Below are 22,486 nucleotides of genomic sequence, written 5' to 3' on the forward strand. Positions count from 1 at the left end.
CTGCCAGAAATACAGGCCAAGTCCTTAGCATATGCCAGCCGTGTAACTCAGAAACGCTCTGAAATAGACCCCATTTCATCTTCTTTCTTCGGGGGGTGCGGTGGGGTCACACCTGGCTCTGCACTCGGCATCACTGCAGTGTGGCTGAGGGCGCCAACCCCAGCCGGTGTGCGCGAGGCAGCGCCCTACCCACCGCACTGGCTCTGTGGTCCTGAGGCCCACTCCATCACCCACCCTCCCCTCGGGGGGTGCAGAAACTCACCGAACGGGGACCCCCCGAGCCTGGCCTCCAAGGCCTGGGTCATGGTCAGGTAGCAGCGGTCGGTGAGGGGCGTCTGGACCAGCTTGTCCTGCACACCCAGGTACTCAAAGCCATAGTTGAACTTGGCATTGGCCATCTGGATGGACAGCTGCTGGAGCACGTCTGTCTGCTTGGGGTCGAAGTAGAAGCGCATCTGGCTGAGCCACTCGAAGGACTTGGCGTTGTCGACCTTGCTTTTGATCAGGGACCGCGTGACGTCCCTCTGGTGGACCAGCTCTGTGATCTGGAGAGGCGAGCGGCGTGTGTCGGAGGGTGCCCTCGGCCCTCCCCGCTGCCCGCAGGCACTGGCTGGAGGCAGGAGCCCCAGAGCCACCTACAGGGCTCGGCGGGAGACGCTCGGCACTGCACACGCACACACAGGTCACGGGCACGCGGGAGGGTGAGGGAAGCGCCCAGACGAGCCTCCGGCACCTCCCGAGGTGGGGCTGAGGAGAAGGGGCCCGGACCCCAATCTGAGCTGGCCTCTTTCTACTAGAAGGCCTGTGCTCCCCAATCCTCTCTCCAGGTAGCGACCTGCACCCCCCCCACGAGTGTGTCCACCTGCCTCCTGCGGCCGGGACTAACCAGGTGCTCCAGCTTGCGCCTGCGCAGCGGGGGCTGCTCCATGAGCACGGAGTCGGCCAGCACGTTGAGGGTGACCTCCACGTTGCTCAGCACCGAGTGCAGGGGCGCCGCGTCCCCGCTGCCCCCCATGCTGCTCAGGGCCGTCTCCACGTTCTCCGACCAGGCGATCTGGGCCGACAGGACCACCAGCTGGGCCTAGCACACGGGACGAGATCAAGGTCACTGCGCCGCGGCCACGGGCCGCCGGCACCCAGGCCCGCCCCTTCCGCACACTACCTGGTACTTATCGATCCAGGTGATGTAGGTGTTCGGGTCAATGGACGTCGCTTTGCCGAAAATCTCGACTTCGGTGACAGACTCGGCGAGCAGCTTGGCCAGAGTGACCCTCATCTCCTTCTCCACCAGCGTGAGCCACTCGTTGATCTTGGGGTGCTCGGTGATGGACACGGGGGTCTTGAACATCACCTGCGGGGGACGAGGGGGAGTCAGGCGCGGCGCGGCGCGAGGCGGGGGCGGCCCGGGCGGCAGGAGGCCTGGCTACCTCCTCTCCCTCCCGGGACGAGATGCCCAGCACCACGGAGCTGTCCTCGTTCAGGATGATGCTCGACACGCCCGCAAACATTTTCTTGAAGTGCTTCTGCAACTTGGCCACGTTCTTGCTGTTCCCGATGATCTCGAGCAAATCTTCATCACCCACGAAATAAAACCTAAAATCAAAATTGCATTTGAGATGCCAGAACCTCGTGGGTGTCTGCAGGCGAAGGTGAGCCAAGGTCAAAGCGCAAACCGGGACCAGAGAGTGGAAGCGAGCACGGGGCGAGGCACGGCCTCTGCTTCTCCCCATCCTTCTGCAGGACACCGAGGGACACTCAGTGTATGGAGTCACAGCCCTGGAACTCATCTCCCCAGCACCTGCTAAACTCATCCCCTAGCAAAGCACTCAGAAAGGAAGCCGCCACCTAGGGAAGAGGCCGAGCTACTCAGGAACTTAGACGAGCACTGTGAACACTAGTTTACGTGAAACGGAAGAGATAAAAGGGCTGAGGGGCTGGAGCGACAGCACAGCAGTAGCACGTTTGCCTTGCATGCAGCCGGCCTGGGTTCGAGTCCCAGCATCCCATAAGGTCCCCTGAGCACCGACAGGAGTAATTCCTGAGTACAGAGCCAGGAGCAACCTCTGTGCATGGCAGGGTGTGACCCAAAAACCAAAACAAAACAAAAGCCAGGGCTGAAACCGAGCGGGCAGGCACTGCTGCAGAGCCAGGCGGCGCTCCAGCTGGCGTCAGCACACGGGCCGAGGAGGGCCGGGCCACCTACCTGGGGAAGGACGACCGCTCTCTCTCCAGGTACTCTCCCAGAGCCTTCTGGATCTTTCCGAGCAGATCCGCCAACCTCTCCAGAGATCGCTGCACGCCCTGGATGCTCAGGACGTCCATCACGAGCGGGGACTTGGACACCTTCTTCATCAGAGCCAGGAACTCCATGCTGATGCTGCACGGGTGCGAGGACACCGTCAGGCTCTGGGGAGGGCGGCCCAGGCCCGCCCGCCCTGCCCGCCCCGCCAGCCCGCGCCGCACCTCTGGAACCGCTGGGTCTCCACGGGCAGGAGGTGCTTGATGTCGGCGCTGCCCGTGAAGATGCCCTCCAGGTAGACCCAGCGCCGCTGCACGTCGATCCACACGTCGAACAGCGCCATGATGCGGTTCAGCTTGTCCTCCCAGCTCAGGGCGTCCTCCTCGAAGACCTGTGGGCGGGGAGAGCTGGCAGCTGGCGCCCACCCACAGCACCCACGCCTCCGCCGGGGGGCGCAGTGGGCCGCGGGGTACCTTGTAGTAGGGGGACAGCTTCATGGCGGAGACGCTGTTGATGTGCTCCTTGACCTTGTTGAAGAGGTCGTCCCAGCCGCGGATCAGCCGGCACTTGTTCTGGTAGTTGACCAGGTCCAGCTCGTAGGTGTTCCACACTTCCCGGATCTGCGGGGACGGGTGTGCGGTGACCCTCCGAGACCAGGCCGCAGCCCAACCACTGCCCTGGGTGCCCCGCAAGGCGCGGTGGCCGCCGCTACCTGCTTCAGGAACTCCTCCAGCGCCATCTCCCCCTGCGCCACCAGCAGCACATCCTTCACGATGGCCTCGTTCTTCTGCAGGTCCACGTCCCAGATCTGGCCCAGGGTGAGCTCGGACACCACCCAGTTCACGTGCAGCCGCTTCATCAGCTGCTTCCAGTGGCGGTCCTTGAGCGCCTCGGACTTGAGCTCGATGACCAGCATGTTGATCTGTGGGGGCGTCGGCGGTGAGCAGGGCGGCAACGCCTCGCCCGGCCCCCCGTGGGCAGCGCCCGGCCCCTACCTTCAGGTAGCCCTTCAGCAGCCTCTGCACGAACTCGTAGGAGGCGTACTGCCGCAGCCGCGCCGGGAAGTTCTTCAGCTGGTTCAGCAGGCCGTCGAGATTCTGTCGCAGCTGTCGGGCAAGCAGGGGACGCCCGTGAGGCACTGTCCGGGGGGCGTCCAGCTCCCGGCCCGGCTCTTCCCGCGCAAACCCCCCAGTGGCGCTACCTTCCGAGGCTGCACCGACACCCACGGCTGCTCCTTCATCTGGTCGATCTGCTCCCACACCTTGGAAAGCTCCGACCACACGCCTTTGAGGTCCTGGAGTTCCTCCAAGGCCACCTGCGGCAGGGACGGGCAGAGCGGGTGGGCTCGGGAAGCAGGGTCCCCCAGCTGCAGGTGGCGCGGCCCCCAGCCGTGCGGCCCGGCCTACCTGGACGCGCTCCTCACTGCCGCCGAGCAGCCCCGAGTCCGTGAGCTCCAGCGCCTCTTTGGCCTTGGCGCACTTCTCGCGGTCGTCCTTGAGGCGGCCGAACTTGCCCTCGTAGATGGTGAGCGCCTGCAGTGCCTCCTCCGGCCGCAGGTTACCCTGCACGCGCGCAGCGGAGGTCACGGGCCTGCCGCCGGGTGGGGGTCTGTGCACGCGCCAGCAGGTCTGCCTCCCCCCACCTCCTCCTGCCAGAGCCCCGACGCTGGGAGCAGCGAGACCCCCTGGCCAGGCAGGGCCCGGGGCTGAGGGGCGGAGCCCTGGGGGCAAGGTGGGGCACTCACGCTGCAGTGCAGGTCATTAAAGCACAGCGAGACGAGCGCTGGCCCGGAGCAGCGCCTCCAGGCCACACGCACACGCCTGCGGGCCCGATGGGCCGACAGGAGCAGAGCCCGAGAGACGCACCGAGGCCACGCTGAGCAGCCAGCACAGCAGGCGGAGCCCGACCAGTGGGTGAGGAGGCGTGAGACCTCGCGCCCCCAACCAGAGAGCCGCACTGCGGGCACTCTCAACACCCCCTTTCTTCTCGGCCTGTGTGCACCCGAGGGGCTGCGGACAGAGCTCAGGGCCAGAGTACGCGCCCTGACTCCCCGAGGCTCCTCATGTGACCAGAGCAACCCCCCAACACCCCGTAACGCCTTCTCCCCCAAATCAACACACTCAGTGCTCGGGGCTTACTCCTGGCGGGCTCAGGGGAACACATGGGGTGCCGGGCTCAAACCTGGGTGGCCGTGTGAGACAAGTGTCCACCTGCTGTACTACCGCTCCGGACCCCCACAAATAACACTCTCCACCCTCACCCCCTAGTAACGCAGGGAGACGACACGGAGAAGCGCGTGGCGAGGGCCACACCTGCCAGTTTCACACGAAGCTGACAAACAGCAGCAGCTGCACCCCGACCCGCCCTGCTGCATCTCTGCTCTCGCTGGCCCGCAAGCCTCCCTGCTTCGTCCCTGCACGAACCCCACAGCACCTCGCGCCCCGACGCCTCCCCGGGGGGCGCCCACTAGGGCGGCTAGAGCGTGCAGCCGCAGCAGGACCACGGGCTCCCCGCGGGCAGCAAGTCTGAGGAGAGCTGAGAGCGGGGCCACGGCAGCCCTAGCGGGCAGACAGGGGTCTGGCACGAGCCACCTGCTCTCCACCACGGACAGGGACGGCCCCGGCACTGGAGACCGGGCTTCCTGCCGGCACGGCGGAGGGCGGGGGCGGGGCACGCACCGTGACGGGCTTGGTCTTCTCCCAGTCGCCCAGCAGGTCGGTGGTGCGGCTCTCCACGGCCCGGTCCTCCTGCACGATCTTCATCTGCAGGTTGGCCACCTGCTGCTGGATGGCCGAGTCCTTGCGCCGCATGATGTCATTGAAGGCGCCCCACTCGCCCTCGATGTTGTCGATGTACAGCCACGACGGCGGGAACTGGAACCTCTGCTTCTCCAGCAGGCGCTGGCCGTTGCGGTAGAGCTGACGGGGGAGAGAGGCAGCCGTTCCATCAGGCGGGACAGCAGCAGGTGGGCTCCCCGGAAGAGGGGCCCTCGGCTCAGCACACTCGCCTTCCTCGGGAACCCATACCCGGCGGGCTGGGGGCAGCAAGAGGGGCCTGGCCTGGGGGACGTCTGGACACTGGCCGGTGCCCGCCCGCCAGTGCTGAGGAAGCTGCGCCCAGGAGCTGGGGAATGACTCGCGCGAAAGTGCTCGGGGAGCGCCAAGCCGCAGGTCCCGGGCTGGCACGCCAGGGCCAGGCGCAGAGTTTTGTCTCGTAGCTTTTTGTTGTTCATCTGGGGCCACACTCAGTGGTGCTCAGGGGCTACTCCTGGCTCTGCACTCATCACTCCGGGCGGGGCTCGAACCCAGGCTGGCCCAGAGCGAGGCAAGCGCCCTCCCCACTGTGCACAGCTCGGGCCCGAGCAGAGTGTTCTGGAGTCCGCTCCTAGCCGCCACGGCCCCCGCCCCCGCACTGCCCGGGCCACGTGGAAAGGATGGAGCCCAGGGCCCGGCAAGCCACAGGCACGGGCTCGACCTCAGACGCATCTCCAGCCCCACAGGAGCCCTGTGAAGTGCAGACCCCGACTAGTCCCTGCGTGAAGGCTGCGCTCCCGTCCCTCAGAACGTGGGGCAGGAGGGGAGAGGGCAGGGCTAAGGCACAGCCTTCCTGTGGCTGACGCGTGAGGAGCCCCTTGGCACCACTGGGGTGGCCTAGCCCCCTCCATCCGGGACCCCGCTGGCCCCCTGGAAGCCTCAGCCCCTCCCACAGCTCACCTCCACTTGCTTCTCGAACTGCTTGATCTTCCGCTTCAGAGACTGCACGTAGGTGATGAAGGTCACGGCGTCAGAGGTGCTGGCCGTGTCCACCGAGTGCTGCTCCAGCTCCTGGCGAGACTGTGGGGAGAGTGTCTGGGGTCAACGAGGAGCCGGGGCCCGAGCGGGCCCGGGCGGGAGGGAGCCAGCCTTCACCTTGGAGATCTGCGAGTGGAACTCGGTCATGTTGGACCCAAGCATCTGCCCGAACTTGCTGAGGACCTCCTTGTGCCAAGAGTCGTACTTCAGGTTCACCTTGGACTGCACCTGCAGGCGGACGGGCAGCAAGCAGGAGATCGTCACCATCCTCCGGGCGTCCACGCCACCGGGTCCCAAGAGCAGCACGCACCTTGCCGTAATCGATGACGACGGGGCCAAACTCCTTCTTGGTCTCTGCGTTGTCAAAGGTCCCCCTGGCCTTCCGTATCTGAACCAAGAGGGCCTGCCACTTGTTGAGGTCTTCCCCGAGCCGGTTATAGATGTTCTCAGCCTGCATGTCCCATAAGCACTGATACTGGAGCCAGACCTGCAAGCAAAGGCAGACGTGTCCGACCCGGCCTCGGGAGAAACTCCCCTCTCTACCTTCACCCCCCCAGCCAAGCTCATGCTCCTTCATCATCCTTCCAGGACCTGTCTGTCATTCCAGTTTCCCAAGACGGTCACCATGGAAACCACGGACCGCGGTCCTCTGGAACGACAGCTCGGCCCTTCTGCCGTGAAGGAGCACTCCAGGGCCCCGAGGCCCCACCCGCAGCCTCACCTTGACGTACTGCTCGACCTCTGTCACGATGCCCATGACGGCGGAGTAGGACTCCTCCAGGGCCACGGGGCCATCGGGCATGCGGGTCAGAGCATTCCGGTAGAACTTCTCCTCTTCGGTCAGCTCGTAATGGACGCCAACCTAGCCAGACAGCGGGGTGGAGGCAAGCTGTGCACAGCACTCAGGGCACGGGGCCTGCTTTCTCCGAGCGGCGTGCAGGAAGGAGGCAAGCCCCAAGCACGAGAGTCGTGCAGAGCAGAGCCCCGGGACCACTTCCCTGCAACCCGCTGGGCGTGTGTGACCATCGCGCTGGCTAGGGACCAGCGAGTGACCTAAGTGAACTTTCCGTCAGCTGCACAACTTACAGGCCCACATGTTTCCATGGCACAAGGGGGAACAGGAATCAAATTCCCAGACAACCTCACGGACAGCACCCGAGAGCAAGGCCCAGAGCAGGGCCTTGGGAGGGAGGGGTGAGGCTCACCTGGTAGCGCTGACTCTGGATCCTGGGCAGGGACAGCACCACCATCTTCCAGGCAAACATCTCCTGGTAGAGCTTGTAGCGGCACTCCTCGATGGGCGGGTTCAAGTAGATGACCTGGTTGGTGATCCGCAGCTCGTGAACCACGTTCTGCAACAGAAGAACGGAACGTCACCAGGGCCGACACGCAGCGCTTGCTGCCTGCACGCCCCTCGGCCCTCCAGGGCACACAGGTTGGGGTGGCACCGCCCGTCCTTGCTGTCTGTGCAGAGCCCAGACAGCCCCCACTCCGCTTCTCTGCATCTCTGGGTTTCAGTTTTATTTGGGGGCATTGGAGGCCACTCAGGGGGCTGCTCAGCCATCTGGGCTGGTTGTGCGTCTCAGTATCTTAAATATATGCTCTGGGGGGCGGCGGGAGAGTAGGGTAGGGAGAGTCTTTGCACGCGGCCAGGACCCCTGATGACCTGGAGCACTGCTCAGTTGGCCCAAAGACTGCTCTGGGGGACAGGGATGCGGCTCATCTTAGAGCACCCGCCTGCAGGTGAGGACTGGGGTCAGTCCCCAAATTCCCCCGGCCCCGCCCGTCTCTCTCTTCTCTCTCACACACACTCTGGGAATGTCTGTCGAGTTTAAAGGAAGCGTGACGTCTGGACAGTGACTGGAAAAAACGAAAAGCCCACAGCTTTCCCCGAACTAAAGGTCTGGCTGGACAGCGCCTGTAAGACGCTGTGTGGTGAATGCCATGTGCACGGCCGGGAACCTCTGTAGGCGCTGTCCACCCCTCTCCGTGGCTGGTTTATGGGCCACAACCAGCAGTGCTCAGGGTTGGTACGCAGGGCAAGAGCTCCCTGCGGAGCCTGAGCCGCGGAGCTCTGGCTGGCTACACCCCCTGCTCCCCGGACAGGTGCTCCCGCGTGGGCGGCCAGGCAGACTCCTTTCAGGGTAGAGTTTCTCCACTTACGGAGAACAGGCCGCCTGTACTCAAGATTCTCACCATCCAGGCTGCTGCTTCCCGACCTGGCCCAGCCGGGGCCGAGGCAGCAGCGCAGCGGGGAGGGCATCTGCCTTGCGTGCAGCGGGCCTGAGTCTGATCCCGGCATCCCTTGTGGTCTCCCTGAGCACCGCCAAGAGTGATGCCTGAGTTCAGAGCCAGGAGTGACCCCCTGCCCCAAGCACCGGCGGGTGCGACCCAAAAAGCTAAAAGCCAAAACAAAAAAACCAACAAAACCCCCAAAAAACACAACAATCCTGCTCCAGCTTCCTCCTGTCCGTGCCATCCACATCTGCCCGCAGGCCAGCTGACCCCGCAGTTGGCCCAGACTCCGTGGCCGTCACACTCCCCTGCCCTCCTCTCTCGACACTGACGAAGGCTCCAGGGTCAGCCCGGTGCTTCCTCGTGATGGCAGGGACCAGCATCACACCACCCCCGTGCTGGGGACATGCCCAGACCCGTCACCCAGCCATCCTGGGCTGACCCTGCCCGTCGGTCTGCGGCGCAGGCCTAGCCACTGAGCACTGCTCAGGAGTTCGAGGGGGGGGGGAGGGCCTGCTGACTGGGGGTGAAGCCCAGGCCCGTGCCGGGACCCGCACGATCTCCCGGCCTGTCCGGAGACACTCACTTTGATCTTGGGCTCCCCGCCGGGCTTGTGGCTGACTTGCGGGGCGTCCGTGTCCATGTCCACTTCTGCTTTGTCTTCAGCTTGTCCCAGAAGCACCTGGGTCCAAGCCCGGAGGCCTGCCTGCAGGCGGACGCCCAGTATTCTCTCGATCTACAGAGGAAGCATGCAGAGCGGCTGAGCACAGAGCACGTCGGAGCGAGGGCTCAGGGGGCCGCCCCCAGCCCTGTGGCCCTGCCCGACACCCTCACCCCGACTACAGTGAGGCGGAGACCGCCGCTAGGGCAGCCTGGGTCTAAGGAATCGACGGAGCCAGGCCCCGGGGTCTGGGGACGAGGCCGTGCTCTGGCAGGCCAGGACTCTGCCTGCTCCAGGACAGGATGAGGAGATTTCCCTGCATGAGCAGCAGCTGGTCCTCTGCTGCCAAGGGGCTTTCAGGGGACTCGGGAGGCGGGGCTCTGCGACCTAAGGGTGCTGCTGGGGCCAAAGGTCAGCACTAGATACTGAGAGTAGGTCTGGGAGTGGGTTCTGGGAGGGGAGACCGGACTAGCGCCAGTCATTTCTCTTGGAAAGCTACTTTTCAGTAACCCCGAGCAAGGGAAGCAGCAGCAGGGCCGCGCCGGCACTCTGGGATGAAGGCAGGCACCTCTGCCAGCCAGGACCACTAATGGTAACAGACTGCGACCCAGGAGACCCCTCAAAAGTACCTGCGGGTGTGTGTGGGGCGGCCGCCCCTGGCGCTTCAAACCAGGGTCATGGCCAAAGCCGCACGCAGACAAGGGCCCTCCCCCCGCCTAGGAAGGGAGGAGGAGGGCCGACCGGCGCCGCTCCAGGCTCACCTCCATGTCCAGCTTGTTGACCCAGATGGGCAGGTTGGAGTAGGAGTGCAGGTTCAGGTCGTCCACGGCCTTCTGGACCCGGTTCAGGATCTCTGAGAACGTCTTGTGATCATACATGCACGTCTCCAGGGAGCGGACTTCCAGGTCTATTTTCTCTTCGATGATGAGCAGATCGTCCACCTGAGGGAGGGAGGGGCCTTTCCTGAGGACACGCACTCACTGGCTGTGACGTGAGTACGGCAGTGACCAGTCACAGGAATGCGTAGCCAGCTGGCGTGTGTAGAATTCACTCTTCTACCACAGTGCAGTTACCAACTCCAGTAACACCACAACTAAAAACCAACAATGCACCCGATGTAGAGCTTCACCCAAAAGGCGGAGCCTTCTGGAAGTCAGCAGCCTGTGCGGGCAGCCCAGCAGGTGAGGAACCCGAATGCTCCCGCAAGGCACCCGCTGAAGGGCGACAGTCCCCTCTCCAGATTCAGGAAGGCAGCAACATGCATGGAACACCAGCGCTGCCCCCAACCCTGCAGAGAGCTGGGGAACAGGGGGGGTGCTCTCTGCCCAGTGACTCCACCCCCGCCCCCGCCAGTGCACTGCCCCCCTGCCCAGGGCCGAGTCTCGGCCAGCCAGGGTGTGACACACACGCTCTGGGTGACGCCGCACAGCCGCTCCCTTCCAGACGGTGCACGCCGCCGCACACCACGCACTCACCTTCTCTTGGAAGTTGAAGACCATCTCCGCCAGGCGCTGCACGTACGGGTCCAGCTTGTAGGACTCCCACACCAGCGCGATGCCCTCGGCGATGAGCGCCTGCACCTCCTTCTTCAGGCCGGCCACCAGCAGCGCGATGGTGCTGCGCTCCTCCACCTTCTCGCAGGTACGCTCGTACGTGCGCACGCTCTCGATGAGCGAGATGGCGAACGGGTACAGCTGGTTGGCCTGGTGGGCCTTGTTCACGATGGCCAGGGGCACCCGGAAGCCCAGCCACTTGAGGTTCCGGACCTCTTTGGACAGCGTGATGATCTCGGGCAGGAAGTTCACCTTGAGCTTCAGGACGTTCCCGGTCCGGCCGCGGACCCGCGTGCTCTCGATGGTGAAGATGCGGCCTGACACGCCGAGGTTGCGCTGCTGCACCTTCCGCGCCCAGTCGTCGAAGATCTCCTGCGTGTTGAGCTTCATGCGGAAGCTGTCCCCGTCCTGCTTCAGCTTCTGCCCCTCCACGTGGTTCTCCCAGCCCTTGCCCAGCACGTCCTCCACGCGCTTCATGTAGGCCGTCAGCTGCCTGTCGATCTGCTTCGCCCAGATGATGGAGCCCGACACGGGCGGCAGGTCCCGCACGTGGCTCATCTTGCACGCCTGGCTCTGCGGGTACTGCACCTTGAACTTGTCGTGCAGGGACTCGATGTCGTCCTTCACGCGCTGGATCAGCTGCGTCTGGTACTCGCGGATGGCCCCGCGGATGTGGGGCCTGACGAACAGCGCGTTGAACCTCGAGAAGATCCTGAACATCTCGTTGGCGTTCTTGGCGGTGCCCAGCTGGTCTCGGAGCCGCGCGGTGATGCGGGTCTCCACCCTGTCGATCCTCTCGTCGTACCTCTTCATGGCGGCCTCCCAGGCCTCCGTGCCTTCTTTGGAGACATCCAGCCCATCCACTTCCTTGACGTTCTCGTACGCCAGGTTCACCTCCTCGATGGCATTCGCGTCCGCGGCGTCAAAGAGCACCTCAGCGACCTTCATGTCCTGTGGCTCGGGCACCTCTCCTTGGTTCTGCTGTGCCACGGCTGTGACCTGCGGGGAGGGAAAGCGTGAGGCCCTGCTGCCCCCCGGCAGGCCAGAACGGGCCACACTCAGCTACAGGGGTCTGTGCCTGCTCTGGGGGCTGGGGGCCGGGCCACCCCTGCTGGTGCTCAGGGCTGGCTTTCCCTGTGCTCGGTGACCACAGCTACAGCTCAACGAGCAGAGAGAGCAGGAGACACTGGGACTCTGGCAAGATCTAAAGAAGAGACATCTCATGCTAAGTGGGAAGAGAGGCTCAGGCCTGCGCGAGCCCAGGGGCACAGGCGCTGCCCCCGCAGGGCCTTCAGCGCCTCACAGCACCGATGCGTGCAGCCCCCTGTAATAAGAGACCCCCCACCTGGATTCCAGGTGCTTCCCTTTCTGGTTCCTGCGCATGGGGGCTGCACTACGGTGTCTGTGCATGGACCCAGAATCCGGCAGCAAGCAGGGGGCAGTGGCGCGCCCAGGACACACAGCTGCCCGGACTCAGAGAGGCTTCATTTCCCATTCTGACCCCGCCCACACCCATATGTTCACAGAACTACCAAGCAAGGAGGGTCTTGACCGGACCCCCAGGGTCCATAACAAAGAAAACAAGTTTGTGAATTTGAGGGGTATCATCATTCTTGTCACAGACTCTGCTAAAAATGAGCATTTACACAAACATAAACCAGGCAGGCGGCGCTGGCTGTTACTTCTGCTGTGGGTTGGCTCCTGATGGACCTTAGACTTCTGGGCTGAATGGTTTTCTTTCTTGTCAAGTACCACCGGGAAGTCCTCTTTCCTCTCCCCCAATAATTATTTTAAAAAACACTAAGTCACACAGGCAGCTAACAGATAGAATATTATTCAAAACCTGAAAGTAGGGACAAGACAGAGAGTACAGCCAGTGGGGAGGGCATTTGCCTTGCATGCGGCCAACCTGGGTTTGATCCCCGGCATCCCCTATGTCCCCTGAGCCCCCAGGAGTAACTCCAGTGCAGAGCCAGGAGTGACCACTGAGTATCGCCAGCTGTGGCCCGAAACCAAAAGAGAAACAAGCTTTGCCCTCCAGAGGTGGAGCTCGGGAGCAGGCCTGAATGGATGGAGCCACAGGACCACACTGCCAGAAATCAGGTCCCAGAAGGGAGTGGCAAACTGAGGAACAAGACGAGGTCCGGCAAGCAAAACCGAAACAGACGGCTGGGGGAGCTGGTGCCACGCCGCAGAGCCGGGCGACCGCGCCAAAGGGCCCTCACAACACCTCGGGCTGTGCCCCCCCCACGCCCTCAGGACGTCTGTGCAGACTGGCTGGGAGAGGCCTCCTGAGCAGCAGGTGGTGGCATCGGGACAGGGCACAGCGGTCAGGCATGTGCCTCTCACGTGCTAGCAGGTCCCCAGCACCTACTGAAGTGACCCCCAGGAAGGGGGGTGGGAGCAGGAGGAGGGTTCCAAGCGGGGGCACCTGCTCTGCCCCATCCCAGTACATCCCTGAGCACTACGGGAGTGGCTCCCCTCCCAAGAGGGTCCCCGTGGCACCACCTGCGGCCTGAGCACGCGGACAATCACGGCTCTCAGCTGCTCGTGCTGCCGCCGGAACTTTCTCATCTGGTCCAGGCGCGCCTGGAGCTTCCGGTGGGCGGGGTTGATCCGCCAGACCATCTTCAGGTTTTCTTCCCTCTTCCTCTTGACAATGTCCCTCAGCAACACCTGCAGCTTCTCGTACTCGTCGTCCCAAGTCTGGAAGACTTCAAAGCACGCCACCATGACCTAGGATATAATTTAAGAGAGGAAACGGATTATTAAAGGATGTTCCCATCTCTGGCCCTGATGCACTAAGATGGATTCTGATGTATTACGAACTTACTTTTTCAAACTCTTCATAAGCAACGTGCATCAATTTCCTAGTGCCCAATACTTTAAGTAACTGGGAACTCAAGTCTCTTGAAATAGCCTCCACCAAACGAAGCGCCCTCTGAATGGGGTACTTTGTGTTCCGGATCTTTCTCAGGTGGGTGAAAATGGCCACCAGAGCCTGCCTTATCTTGTCCAGCTCAGTTGCAGACAGCAGATCGTTGAGAGGGAAATCTTTCATCAGAGGGTTGTAGTCGTTCACCGTTTCCAAAGCCTGCTTCAGACCTGGATGAACAAAGGGGATTCTCAGATAAAGTCATACAACTGAAAGGACAAACTCCTTCCTATCTGTTTCGTTTCTGGGCCACACTTGGTGGTGCTCAGGGCTTAGTCCTGGCTCTGCGTTCAGGGACCACTCGTGGTAGGGAACTTTTTTTTTGTTTGTTTTGTTTTGGTTTGAACTTTTTTTGGTTTTTGGGTCACACCCGGCAATGCACAGGGGTCACTTCTGGCTGTGCACTCAGGAATTACTCCTGGCGGTGCTCAGGGGACCATATGGGATGCTGGGAATCAAACCCGGGTCGGCCACGTGCAAGGCAAACGCCCTACCCGCTGTGCTATTTCTCCAGCCCCTTGTGGTAGGGAACTGAACCCAGGCTTGCTGCGTGTGAGGCCAATGCCCTACCAGCCGTACACTGTCGCTCCAGCCCCCATCTTGAGCACTTTTCAGAACAGGAAGGCAGGCAGAAACGGACAGAGGTGGGTGAAGAGGGAAGAGAGTACTGGCCAGCTCTCCGTCACACCCCTGCGGGCAAATGGCTGCTGCTTCACTCAAGCTTCTTCCTGCCTGCTTCTCCCCCACAGGCTCGACAGCAGGAGCACATCCTGCTGAGGGAGCTGGGTGCTGAGCGGCCGAGGGAACCCCCAGGGCCCTGCCAGCCGAGACACAGTCCCCAGAGTCCTGAAGGCAAAGGGAGCTACACAGGAGAAGCCTTTCATCACCCAAACGGGGGAGAGCCGAGAGGCAGCAGAAAGACGTGCACCTGCTCACTCCCAGGTCTACTCCCGGTAAGACTGTCCCAACGCCAGACCAACAGCCGTCACCTCAGTCTCACCTGTGTCAGTGTCGAAGCTCACGGTGGCATGGAAACGCTTGCCATGCTTCAAGATATCCAGAGTGAGGAGGACTTCCGGGCTTTCTCGTTTCTCCTGAATTCGGTACAGCGCACGTTCCAAATTGAGCCAGAAACTAATTTCCTGTAAGGCAGTTCCTGATGCTGGGTCTCTATCAAGTTTGGTGACCTTTAAAGACACAACATTCAAAAATATTCACTATTTAAACAAGGCAGAAAGCAGGTAACTAAAGCCAGATACTACAACTACAGTTTTATATTTCAAGTAAAGTTCTCCCCCGTGAGTTTTAGGAAGGGGTCAAAGCAGACACCAAAGCCTTGTGAGTGGAGGTGCGCGCTCTGGTTTCACAGCGCCCCCGCCGTCCCGTCAGCGCCAGGTCAAGGGCGACACTGTGCTACTGCACTGACCTTCTGGATTTCTCGGATCCAGCGGTTCACTCCAGACTGCAGCTGATTGAGGAATGTGGGGTCTTCAACCTTGTCTCCGAAGTCCGTGACCTTGGGCTTCTCCCCCCGCTCGTAGCACTGCTTGGCGACGTTGGTGATGATGGGGTGGATCGGCAGGCTGATCTCGGGGATCTCGATGTTCTGCTGCAGGTGCAGGAGCCCCATTTCCAGCTCCGCGATCTTCTTCTCCACCGAAGGGGCCATTTTATCGCCATCCCTGGAGAGACAGGCGACGTCTCAGCCCGGAGTGCCCTCTGGCCTCCGAAACGATTCCATCATTTCGGATGCGGTAGAGTCATGATTTATTCCACCAGCGCAGTGGCCTGAGGTCCCCCTGGCTCCCCGGCTCTGGCCCCGACGCCTCAGTTCTGATCACCTCCTCCCGCCCCGCGTCCTCACCTGTCTGCCTTGCCAGACTCGCGGATGTAGGACTTGAAGAAAGGGGCCACCGCGTTGCTGATGAAGGAGTGCAGGGTTTCGTACGGGGAGTCTTCGCTGAGGGTGAGGACTCGGAGCTGGGAAGACACGGGCTTGTCCGCGTCGATCACCGGGGTACGTTTAATGAATGCCAAGCTGGGAGAAAGCGAGAAAGAAGTTACAGCAAATCAGCCTTAACAACTGGGACCCCCGGGGTGGGTATGGCTCAGCGACACAGCCCGTGCACGTGCGAGGCCCTGGGTTTCGCCCACGCCCCTGAATGCAAACTTGTGGCCCAGGTGCTGCCCGTGCCCAGGTGCTGCCTGCATCTCCCTTCCTGAGTCAGCGCTGGGCTGTGTTCGGGGGCTCGCTCTCCACTCTGGAGAAGCTCAGTCTCATGAGTCTGTTACTCTCCCCTGCCCACACTTCAAAATTTCCAAATAAAACCTGTTATCGTTTAAAAAAAAAAAGTCAAGGCTGGAGAGACAGCACAGTGGGTAGGGCGCTTGCCTTGCACAAGGCCAACCTGGGTCTGAGTTTCCCACAACCCCACCTGGTCCCCAGAGCACCTCCAGGCTTATTCCTCTCGCACAAAGGCAGGAGCAAGATTGAGCAGTCAGGCATGCACCCCAACACCCCCACAAAAAAAAAAAGAAAAAGATTGTTGCTTTATGTTGCATACTGGCAAGCTACCCGCGGAGTATTCCACATGCCAAAAACAAACAAGTCTCACAATGGAAACTACTGGTGATGAGAGGGAGGACAGTGCTGCAGTGCTACATGTTAGACACTGTTTAAGGGGCTGGAGAAAGAGTCGGCAGGTCGGGAGTTCGCCTTGCATTGCAGCTGACCTCAGTTTGATCCCCAGCACCCTTCATGGACCCCGAGAACCACCAGGAATAATTCCTGAGTGCAGAGCCAGGAGTAGACCAGGCACTACCACCAGCTGGACGCTTCCTGGGAGCAAACTCGCTGTAGTTCAGGTAGTTCAATGAACTCCTTCTAGAAAATTTGTTACTTCACTTTTCTGGTTCCCAGGTCAGTAACTGTGAAGAGGATCATGATACTCTATCAAGTCAACGAGGGCCGGAAAGGCCCAGGGGCGAGAGCTCGTGCTCTGTGCGTGGGAGCCCTACCTTTAGTCCCCACACTGCACGTCCTGAGGACCCAGCAAAAGTAGCGCCCCAACCCCCCAAACCCCAATACAGACAAAACCAACATTAAAACCCCAACAAAGGGAGGCTGGGGCCGGCCCTGCGCGGTACACAGGAGGCCGGGTGTGATCACTGGTACTGCAGGGCCCCCGCATGCACCATGAGGGGGCCCTGGGCACTGAGCAGGGAGCAGCTCTCAAGCAAGGCAGCAAGATGTCCCTCAAGGAAGTTTCTGGAAGTAACACTGGGGGAGCAAGGTCACATTGGTCTGCCTGTAGTCTACTGACGGAGACACCAGACAAAACCAATGCAGGGACATTCCATAAAAGCACTCATCTATGCACCAAAACCCACAGCAGCAAGGGCGGACGCACTGCACCAGACTACAGGGGCAGAGGCTGGGCCTGGCAGGACAGCACGGCGGAGGGCGCCTGCCCTGCATGTGGCCCAGCTGGGCTCCATCCGGAATCTCATATGGTCCCCAACCCTGCCAGGACTGACCCCTGAGCACTGCCAGGCGTGCCCCGCCCAAGTACATTAAAAATGAAAGCAGAAGAGGTCTGTGAACCACAGGCGAGGCCCCCGGAGTCTCCTGCTGGACTGCGAGCACCGAGACCCCGCGCTAGAGGGCAGAACTCAGCAAAGCAGAAGCGGCTTTTCTCGGAACCCTCAGGTAGCTCGGGGTAAAGGCGTGTGCTGTCGTCCCAAATGGCCCAGGAACACGAGGGCACCGTAGCTGCAGCAAACCACACTGCCATCTGGGAGGGCTGTGGCCCCCCGCAACCCTCACAGATGCTACAAGTGACTCAAGGGCTGAGGAGCGGCACGAAGCACCGGGGCGTGGCCAGCGGGGGGACGGGTGCCGGGACTCTGCATGACCGAAACCTAATCAGAAAAGCTTTGGAAGGGTCTCAGTGATTCAATTAAAAAAAAAAAAAACTATTGAGAAAAACAAACAAACACTAGAACTGGGGCAGGCGCTTTGCTGGGGTACCGCGATGGAGCCTGGAGCAGCCAGATCCGATTCCTGGAATCACTTGACCCCCTCGAGCACTGAGCCAGGAACAGCTCCGAGACTGACCACCAGGTGGGGCCTTCCGACAAAGCAATGACCAAGCTCAGGCAGGATCAATGAAAACATTTATTTACTTAAGTCTGGACATATCCGTCAGCCTGCAAGTGGACACAAACTTCTGGGAGTTGAAAAGTCTGACAACATAAGTTAAAAAACCATAACCTGGGCCGCAGAGATAGCACAGTGGGTAGGACGTTTGCCTTGCACTCGGCCAACCTGGGTTCCATCCCCGGCACCCCATACGGTCCCCCAAACACCGCCAGGAGTAATTCCTGAGTGCAGAGTCAGAATAACCCCTGAGCATCGCCGGGTGTGACCCAAAAAGAAAAAGAAAAAACAAACCAACCCATAGCCCGAGGGGCAGAGAGAATGTTCAGCAGCACTGCCCAAGCCGCGCGGGGCTCCCTCCAGAGCACTCTGGTTCTGGAGCAGAGCCAGGAGCAAGCCCTGAGCAAGCCCTGAGCACATCTAGTTACCTCAGAACAGATGAGCCTCAGAACCATCCTCGGAACTAGCTGTTTTTAGAGATTTATTTCCCACCCCTACCCGTTTGGGGGCTGTACCTAGCAGTGCTCAGGGCTTATTCCTGGCAGGGCTTAGGGAACCATATATAGGGTCAAGGATAAAATATGGGGCTGGCCACATAAAAAGCAAGAATTATACCCCCTGTACTATCTTTCTGGTCCCTGAATTCATGCTTTAATAAAATAGAAAAAAAAAAAATCCGAGCGAGAAAGCCAGTACCGGGTACGAGCAAGGCGTCGAGCCTGCGGGAGCCGAGTGAGCCTGAGCACGGGAGGCTGGGGCAGCCCCGGGCAGGGCCAGGCTGTGCCTGAGAAACGCAGGAGCCTGCATTATCTGAACCAACAGGAACTCGGGCCACTACCGGGCATGCCTGCTCGTTACAGTTATGCTGAGCAGAACTCAAAATGGGTCCAATAACATGGCAACTAAAACAATATCTTAGAACGTATAGTGACTTGAAAGTCCTTTTTGGGGGCGGAGTGACAGCACAACAGGGCAACCCGGGTTTGATCCCCAGCATCCCGTATGTCTCCCAAGCCTGGCTCGGAGGGATCCCAGAGCACAGAGTCAAGGGCAAGCCCTGAGCACAGCCAAGCAGGACCCCAAAGACCTTTCCCTAGGGATTCCCTTTAAAACAACAACAACAAAACCTTCTAATTTAAATGCACGAAGTGAAAAACCAGACACTGAATTCAAAGAGCAGAGACCTGAGTGTTTTCTTAATGTCCTAGGCCACGTCAACGGCAGGGGACGGGATGCAACGAGCAGAGGACAGGCTTCTGGAGTGGGAGCCCTGGGTTCCTGGCCCCACGACAGCCAGCTAACGGCACGCGCACGAGACGGCGCATGCTCGCACTCCTCACCTGTTGGACTTGATCCCGTAGTGGATGTCTATGTTGATGTTGTAGGAGATGAACTCCTTCTCCTCTTCTCCCTCATCGCCCACGTCCTCTGCAGATTTTAACAGATACTCGTTAGATTCCTGTAACAGACCCAACTCTTCATAGCAAAGCTGAGGACAGAAGCCCGACCCCTCTTCCCTCCGGACCCTCTGGACCAGTTTCCCACTGTCCCCATTCCTCAGGCCCATCACAGCCGCTGCCCGTGGGGCTCACTTCCCACCCCTGCCCTCCTGTCTGAGTCAGGCCCCACTGGAGTGTCAATCAGGCCTCAGCCGTCTGCTGGACAGTGTGGACACACCTTTCCCTAGCGACCCCTGTCCAGCAACATTGTAGCAACTCTGACCGGGCTGGGTGACTGCTGTTCTCAAGTCAGGAATGGGAGTAACTGCCCCCACCCCCTCCCCGCCATGAGGCAGGCCAGGGCCCACCAGAGAGCTCAGAACCCACCCGAGACTGCCCTCCCGGGCAGGGCCCAGCCTCCGGGAGGAACTGCACGAGGAGTCAGCCACGTCCACAGACTGGGCGAACTGGACCGCCACAGCCAACGGGAAGAAACGGGGTCCAGATCTCACACCAGACACAAAAGGTTACCCAAAATGAACGTTAGGGGCGGAGAGAGAGCAGGCAAGGGGACCCAGTCTCCAACCCCAGCACCCCACACGGCCCCTGGGCACCACGAGTGCCCCCGCCAAAACACACAGCTTTAGAGAACATGAGGTTAAAATCCACAGGATACATTCAGAAAACACAGGCAGAATTCTCCAGGATACGGAGTCCAGGGGCATTTTTCAGTGATTTGATTCCAAGGGCAAAACTGACAAGAAAAATATAAACAAGTGGAACCACAGCCAATATAAAAGTTTTCACACAGCAGAAATCAGGTTAGGGGCCAGAGCAATATAGTACAGCAGGCAGAACTCTCCTTAGCGTGCAGCCGGCCAGGGTCACGGAGTGAGGAGTGAGCCTGGGAACTGCTGGGTGTGACCCACAAACAAACAGAAAGAGAAGGCGAGGAGATAACCCTTCCCAAATACGACAGAGTAGGCGTGCGGGAGTGTCTGCACTTGGGGCCAAAGCTGGGAGGGTGCTTGCCTGGCCTGCAGCCAAGGTTCCATACCCAGCACCCCGCATGGTCCACGGAGCCCCGCCAGGAGAAATTCCTAGGCGCAGAGCCAGGAGCAAGGCCCTGGGTACTGCCATGTACAACCCCCAGGTAAAAAGTATATTTTTTAGGGGGGTGACACCCAACGATGTTTAGGGCACCATATGAATGCCAGAGGTAGAACTAGGTCAACTGTGTACAAGGCCAGAGCCCCACCACCGTACTATCATTCCAGCCCTGCAAAAATAAATTTAAAAACTTGAAAATCTTTTGCAAAAAGACCAGAAATACGTAGTGTTACAGGGAATGTGGGAAAGGTCCCTCTCAGTGCTGGGCCAGCGGCGAGCGGCTCAGCTCCTGCGGGAACAGGACAAAGACTGAACAAAGTAAGAATAGTAGTACCAAGACTGAACAAAGTAAGAATAGAGCTTGGGGGGGGGGGGGTGGGGAACAGAGATCCCATCTAAGCCCGTGATCCCCTCTTACTGGCTTCAACCCCCAAAACTTAAAAAAGTGGCTCTGGAAGTTATGTGTGTGCATCGGTGTTTCCCGAAACATTCCGCACAGCAGCCAGGACATGGCAACAGTGACGAACGGGCCAAGACGCTGGTCCATGCACACAACAGAATCCTACTACTGTGCACTCTTACAGCTGGGAGATGAAACACTAAGGCCAGAGATAGTACAGGGGTACAGTGCTTGCCCCGCACGCAGGACACCCGGGTTCAACACTTGGTCCCCGAGCAGAGCTGGAACCAGCCCTGAGCAAGACCAAGTCTGGGCCCAACTCCCATCACCAACAAAAGAGGAAACCTGTGGTTTGCTGCAAGGCAGATGGAGCCAGAGAACACTGAAGCAGAGCAAGTCCGAGAAGAACAAACACCGGACCGTGACCCTCAGCTGTGGTGTAAGAGAAACAGGACAAGAGACAGTATCAAACTCTAACAGGCCCTAGGCCTAGGGTCACAGAACTGACCCCAGCTAGTTCCACACAGGCCGGGAGGGCTGGAGAAGCAGAGGTGGACGCCTGGGCATCCTGAAGGTAGTGAGAGATGGGAACTGTGCATCAGAACCACAGCGGGCCGGGCAACAGCGCAGTGGGCAGGGAGCTGGCCTCACGGGCGGCTGGCCTGGGTTTGATTTCCACACGCATGTGAACCGCCAAGGCCTGCCATGGTGATCCCTGAGCAGACGGGTGTGACGCCCAACTAAAAACAAGCCCATAAAGGTTAATACCATTACAAAGATGTGACCTCAGCCACAATAATTAAATTCAAATCTATTATAAAAAGAAAATCAGCCTTTGGAGCCTGGGAGAAAGTTTTTAAAAGAAAAAATTAAGTGGGGGCTGGAGCGAGAGCACAGCAGGAAGGGCGTCTGCCTTGCACCAGCCAACCCTGGCTCAATCCCCGGCATCCCAGAGGGTCCCCTGAGCACCGCCAGGACTAATTCCTGAGGGTAAAGCCAGGAGTAACCCCGGTGCATCGCCAGGTGTGACCCAAAAAGGAAAAAGGAAAAAGAAAGTGGCTCTGAGATAGACCGGGGACGGGGCGGGTAAGCCTGCAGCGGGCCCAGCTGATCCCAGCAGGTGTGAGGCCTGACCGCCACCGGGTAGGCGGGGCCAGGCTGGCCCTGAGCAGGGAAGGAGGCAGCGACAGACAGCAGATCTCTCCCACCTGCCCGGGCGTGGCCGGGACGCACCTGCCGCCCCAACCGGGAGAGGAGGCCAGGCCCAGCCGGGAGAGGAGGCCAGGCCCAGCCGGGAGTGGAGGCCAGGCCCAGGTGGGAGTGGAGGCCAGGCCCAGCCGGGCCCACAGGCCACAGAGGAACACGGCTCCCAGCAGCCATCTTAGGAACTAACTGGAGTGTCGTCGGTGAGAGTTTAATATGCTTAAGAGCAACATTTAAACTACTTAGCAATCAGAACCGAGAAGTTTTAAGAACGAAAATAATTCAGATGAGGCCCAGTACTGCCTGGGGCGTGAAGCGCGGGCTCACTCCCTCCCACCCTGAGCTTCTGATTCCCGGGACAGGAAACAGCAGAGGATGAAGGATGCTCTATTGGGTGTAAAAGGTTTCTTTAGGCACTAAAAACTACTACACCTAGGTGCGCAGTCTGGGCAAGGCTCTATGCTTTACTATTCTACTCATAGTTTGGTTTCTGGGCCCACACCTGGTGGCGCTCAGCGGTCAGACCCGGGTCAGCCACATACGAGGCCAGCAAGCGCCAGACCTGCTTGCTATACCGCTCCAGCCCCTCATCTACGAATCAAGTAAGAACAAACAAAAATGACTGCAATGACACACAAATTCAACCATTTTTGCTCTGAGACTACACCCGGGTGTCAGGGAACCATGTGGCTGTGGAGCACGGGGACCAAACCTCGCCGGGCTGCGTGCAAGGCAGCACCTCCCTGCGGTACTGCTGCTCC

The 22,486-nt window shown here is 60.2% G+C and overlaps 1 protein-coding gene across 1 annotated transcript in view; it reads right to left on the bottom strand.

The window, feature by feature from the left end:
* Nucleotides 1-22,486, bottom strand: part of DYNC1H1 (dynein cytoplasmic 1 heavy chain 1) — a 48,800-nt gene that overhangs the window by 19,418 nt on the left and 6,896 nt on the right. Inside the window, exons 2-27 of the mRNA XM_055133926.1 lie at nucleotides 18,914-19,001; nucleotides 15,279-15,452; nucleotides 14,841-15,096; nucleotides 14,415-14,601; nucleotides 13,313-13,584; nucleotides 12,988-13,215; nucleotides 10,402-11,478; nucleotides 9,688-9,867; nucleotides 8,852-9,001; nucleotides 7,236-7,382; nucleotides 6,752-6,892; nucleotides 6,341-6,517; nucleotides 6,148-6,258; nucleotides 5,953-6,072; nucleotides 4,918-5,157; nucleotides 3,646-3,801; nucleotides 3,441-3,554; nucleotides 3,235-3,345; nucleotides 2,952-3,161; nucleotides 2,713-2,859; nucleotides 2,464-2,630; nucleotides 2,204-2,377; nucleotides 1,428-1,593; nucleotides 1,163-1,351; nucleotides 887-1,081; nucleotides 263-545 (exon numbers count right to left, since the gene is read on the bottom strand). Coding sequence (XP_054989901.1) covers nucleotides 263-545; nucleotides 887-1,081; nucleotides 1,163-1,351; nucleotides 1,428-1,593; nucleotides 2,204-2,377; nucleotides 2,464-2,630; nucleotides 2,713-2,859; nucleotides 2,952-3,161; nucleotides 3,235-3,345; nucleotides 3,441-3,554; nucleotides 3,646-3,801; nucleotides 4,918-5,157; nucleotides 5,953-6,072; nucleotides 6,148-6,258; nucleotides 6,341-6,517; nucleotides 6,752-6,892; nucleotides 7,236-7,382; nucleotides 8,852-9,001; nucleotides 9,688-9,867; nucleotides 10,402-11,478; nucleotides 12,988-13,215; nucleotides 13,313-13,584; nucleotides 14,415-14,601; nucleotides 14,841-15,096; nucleotides 15,279-15,452; nucleotides 18,914-19,001 — 5,460 coding nt within the window. The remainder of the gene's footprint in view (nucleotides 1-262; nucleotides 546-886; nucleotides 1,082-1,162; nucleotides 1,352-1,427; nucleotides 1,594-2,203; nucleotides 2,378-2,463; nucleotides 2,631-2,712; nucleotides 2,860-2,951; nucleotides 3,162-3,234; nucleotides 3,346-3,440; nucleotides 3,555-3,645; nucleotides 3,802-4,917; nucleotides 5,158-5,952; nucleotides 6,073-6,147; nucleotides 6,259-6,340; nucleotides 6,518-6,751; nucleotides 6,893-7,235; nucleotides 7,383-8,851; nucleotides 9,002-9,687; nucleotides 9,868-10,401; nucleotides 11,479-12,987; nucleotides 13,216-13,312; nucleotides 13,585-14,414; nucleotides 14,602-14,840; nucleotides 15,097-15,278; nucleotides 15,453-18,913; nucleotides 19,002-22,486) is intronic.

This window comes from Sorex araneus, chromosome 3 (genome assembly GCF_027595985.1).
Source record: "Sorex araneus isolate mSorAra2 chromosome 3, mSorAra2.pri, whole genome shotgun sequence".
Lineage (NCBI taxonomy): Eukaryota > Metazoa > Chordata > Mammalia > Eulipotyphla > Soricidae > Sorex > Sorex araneus.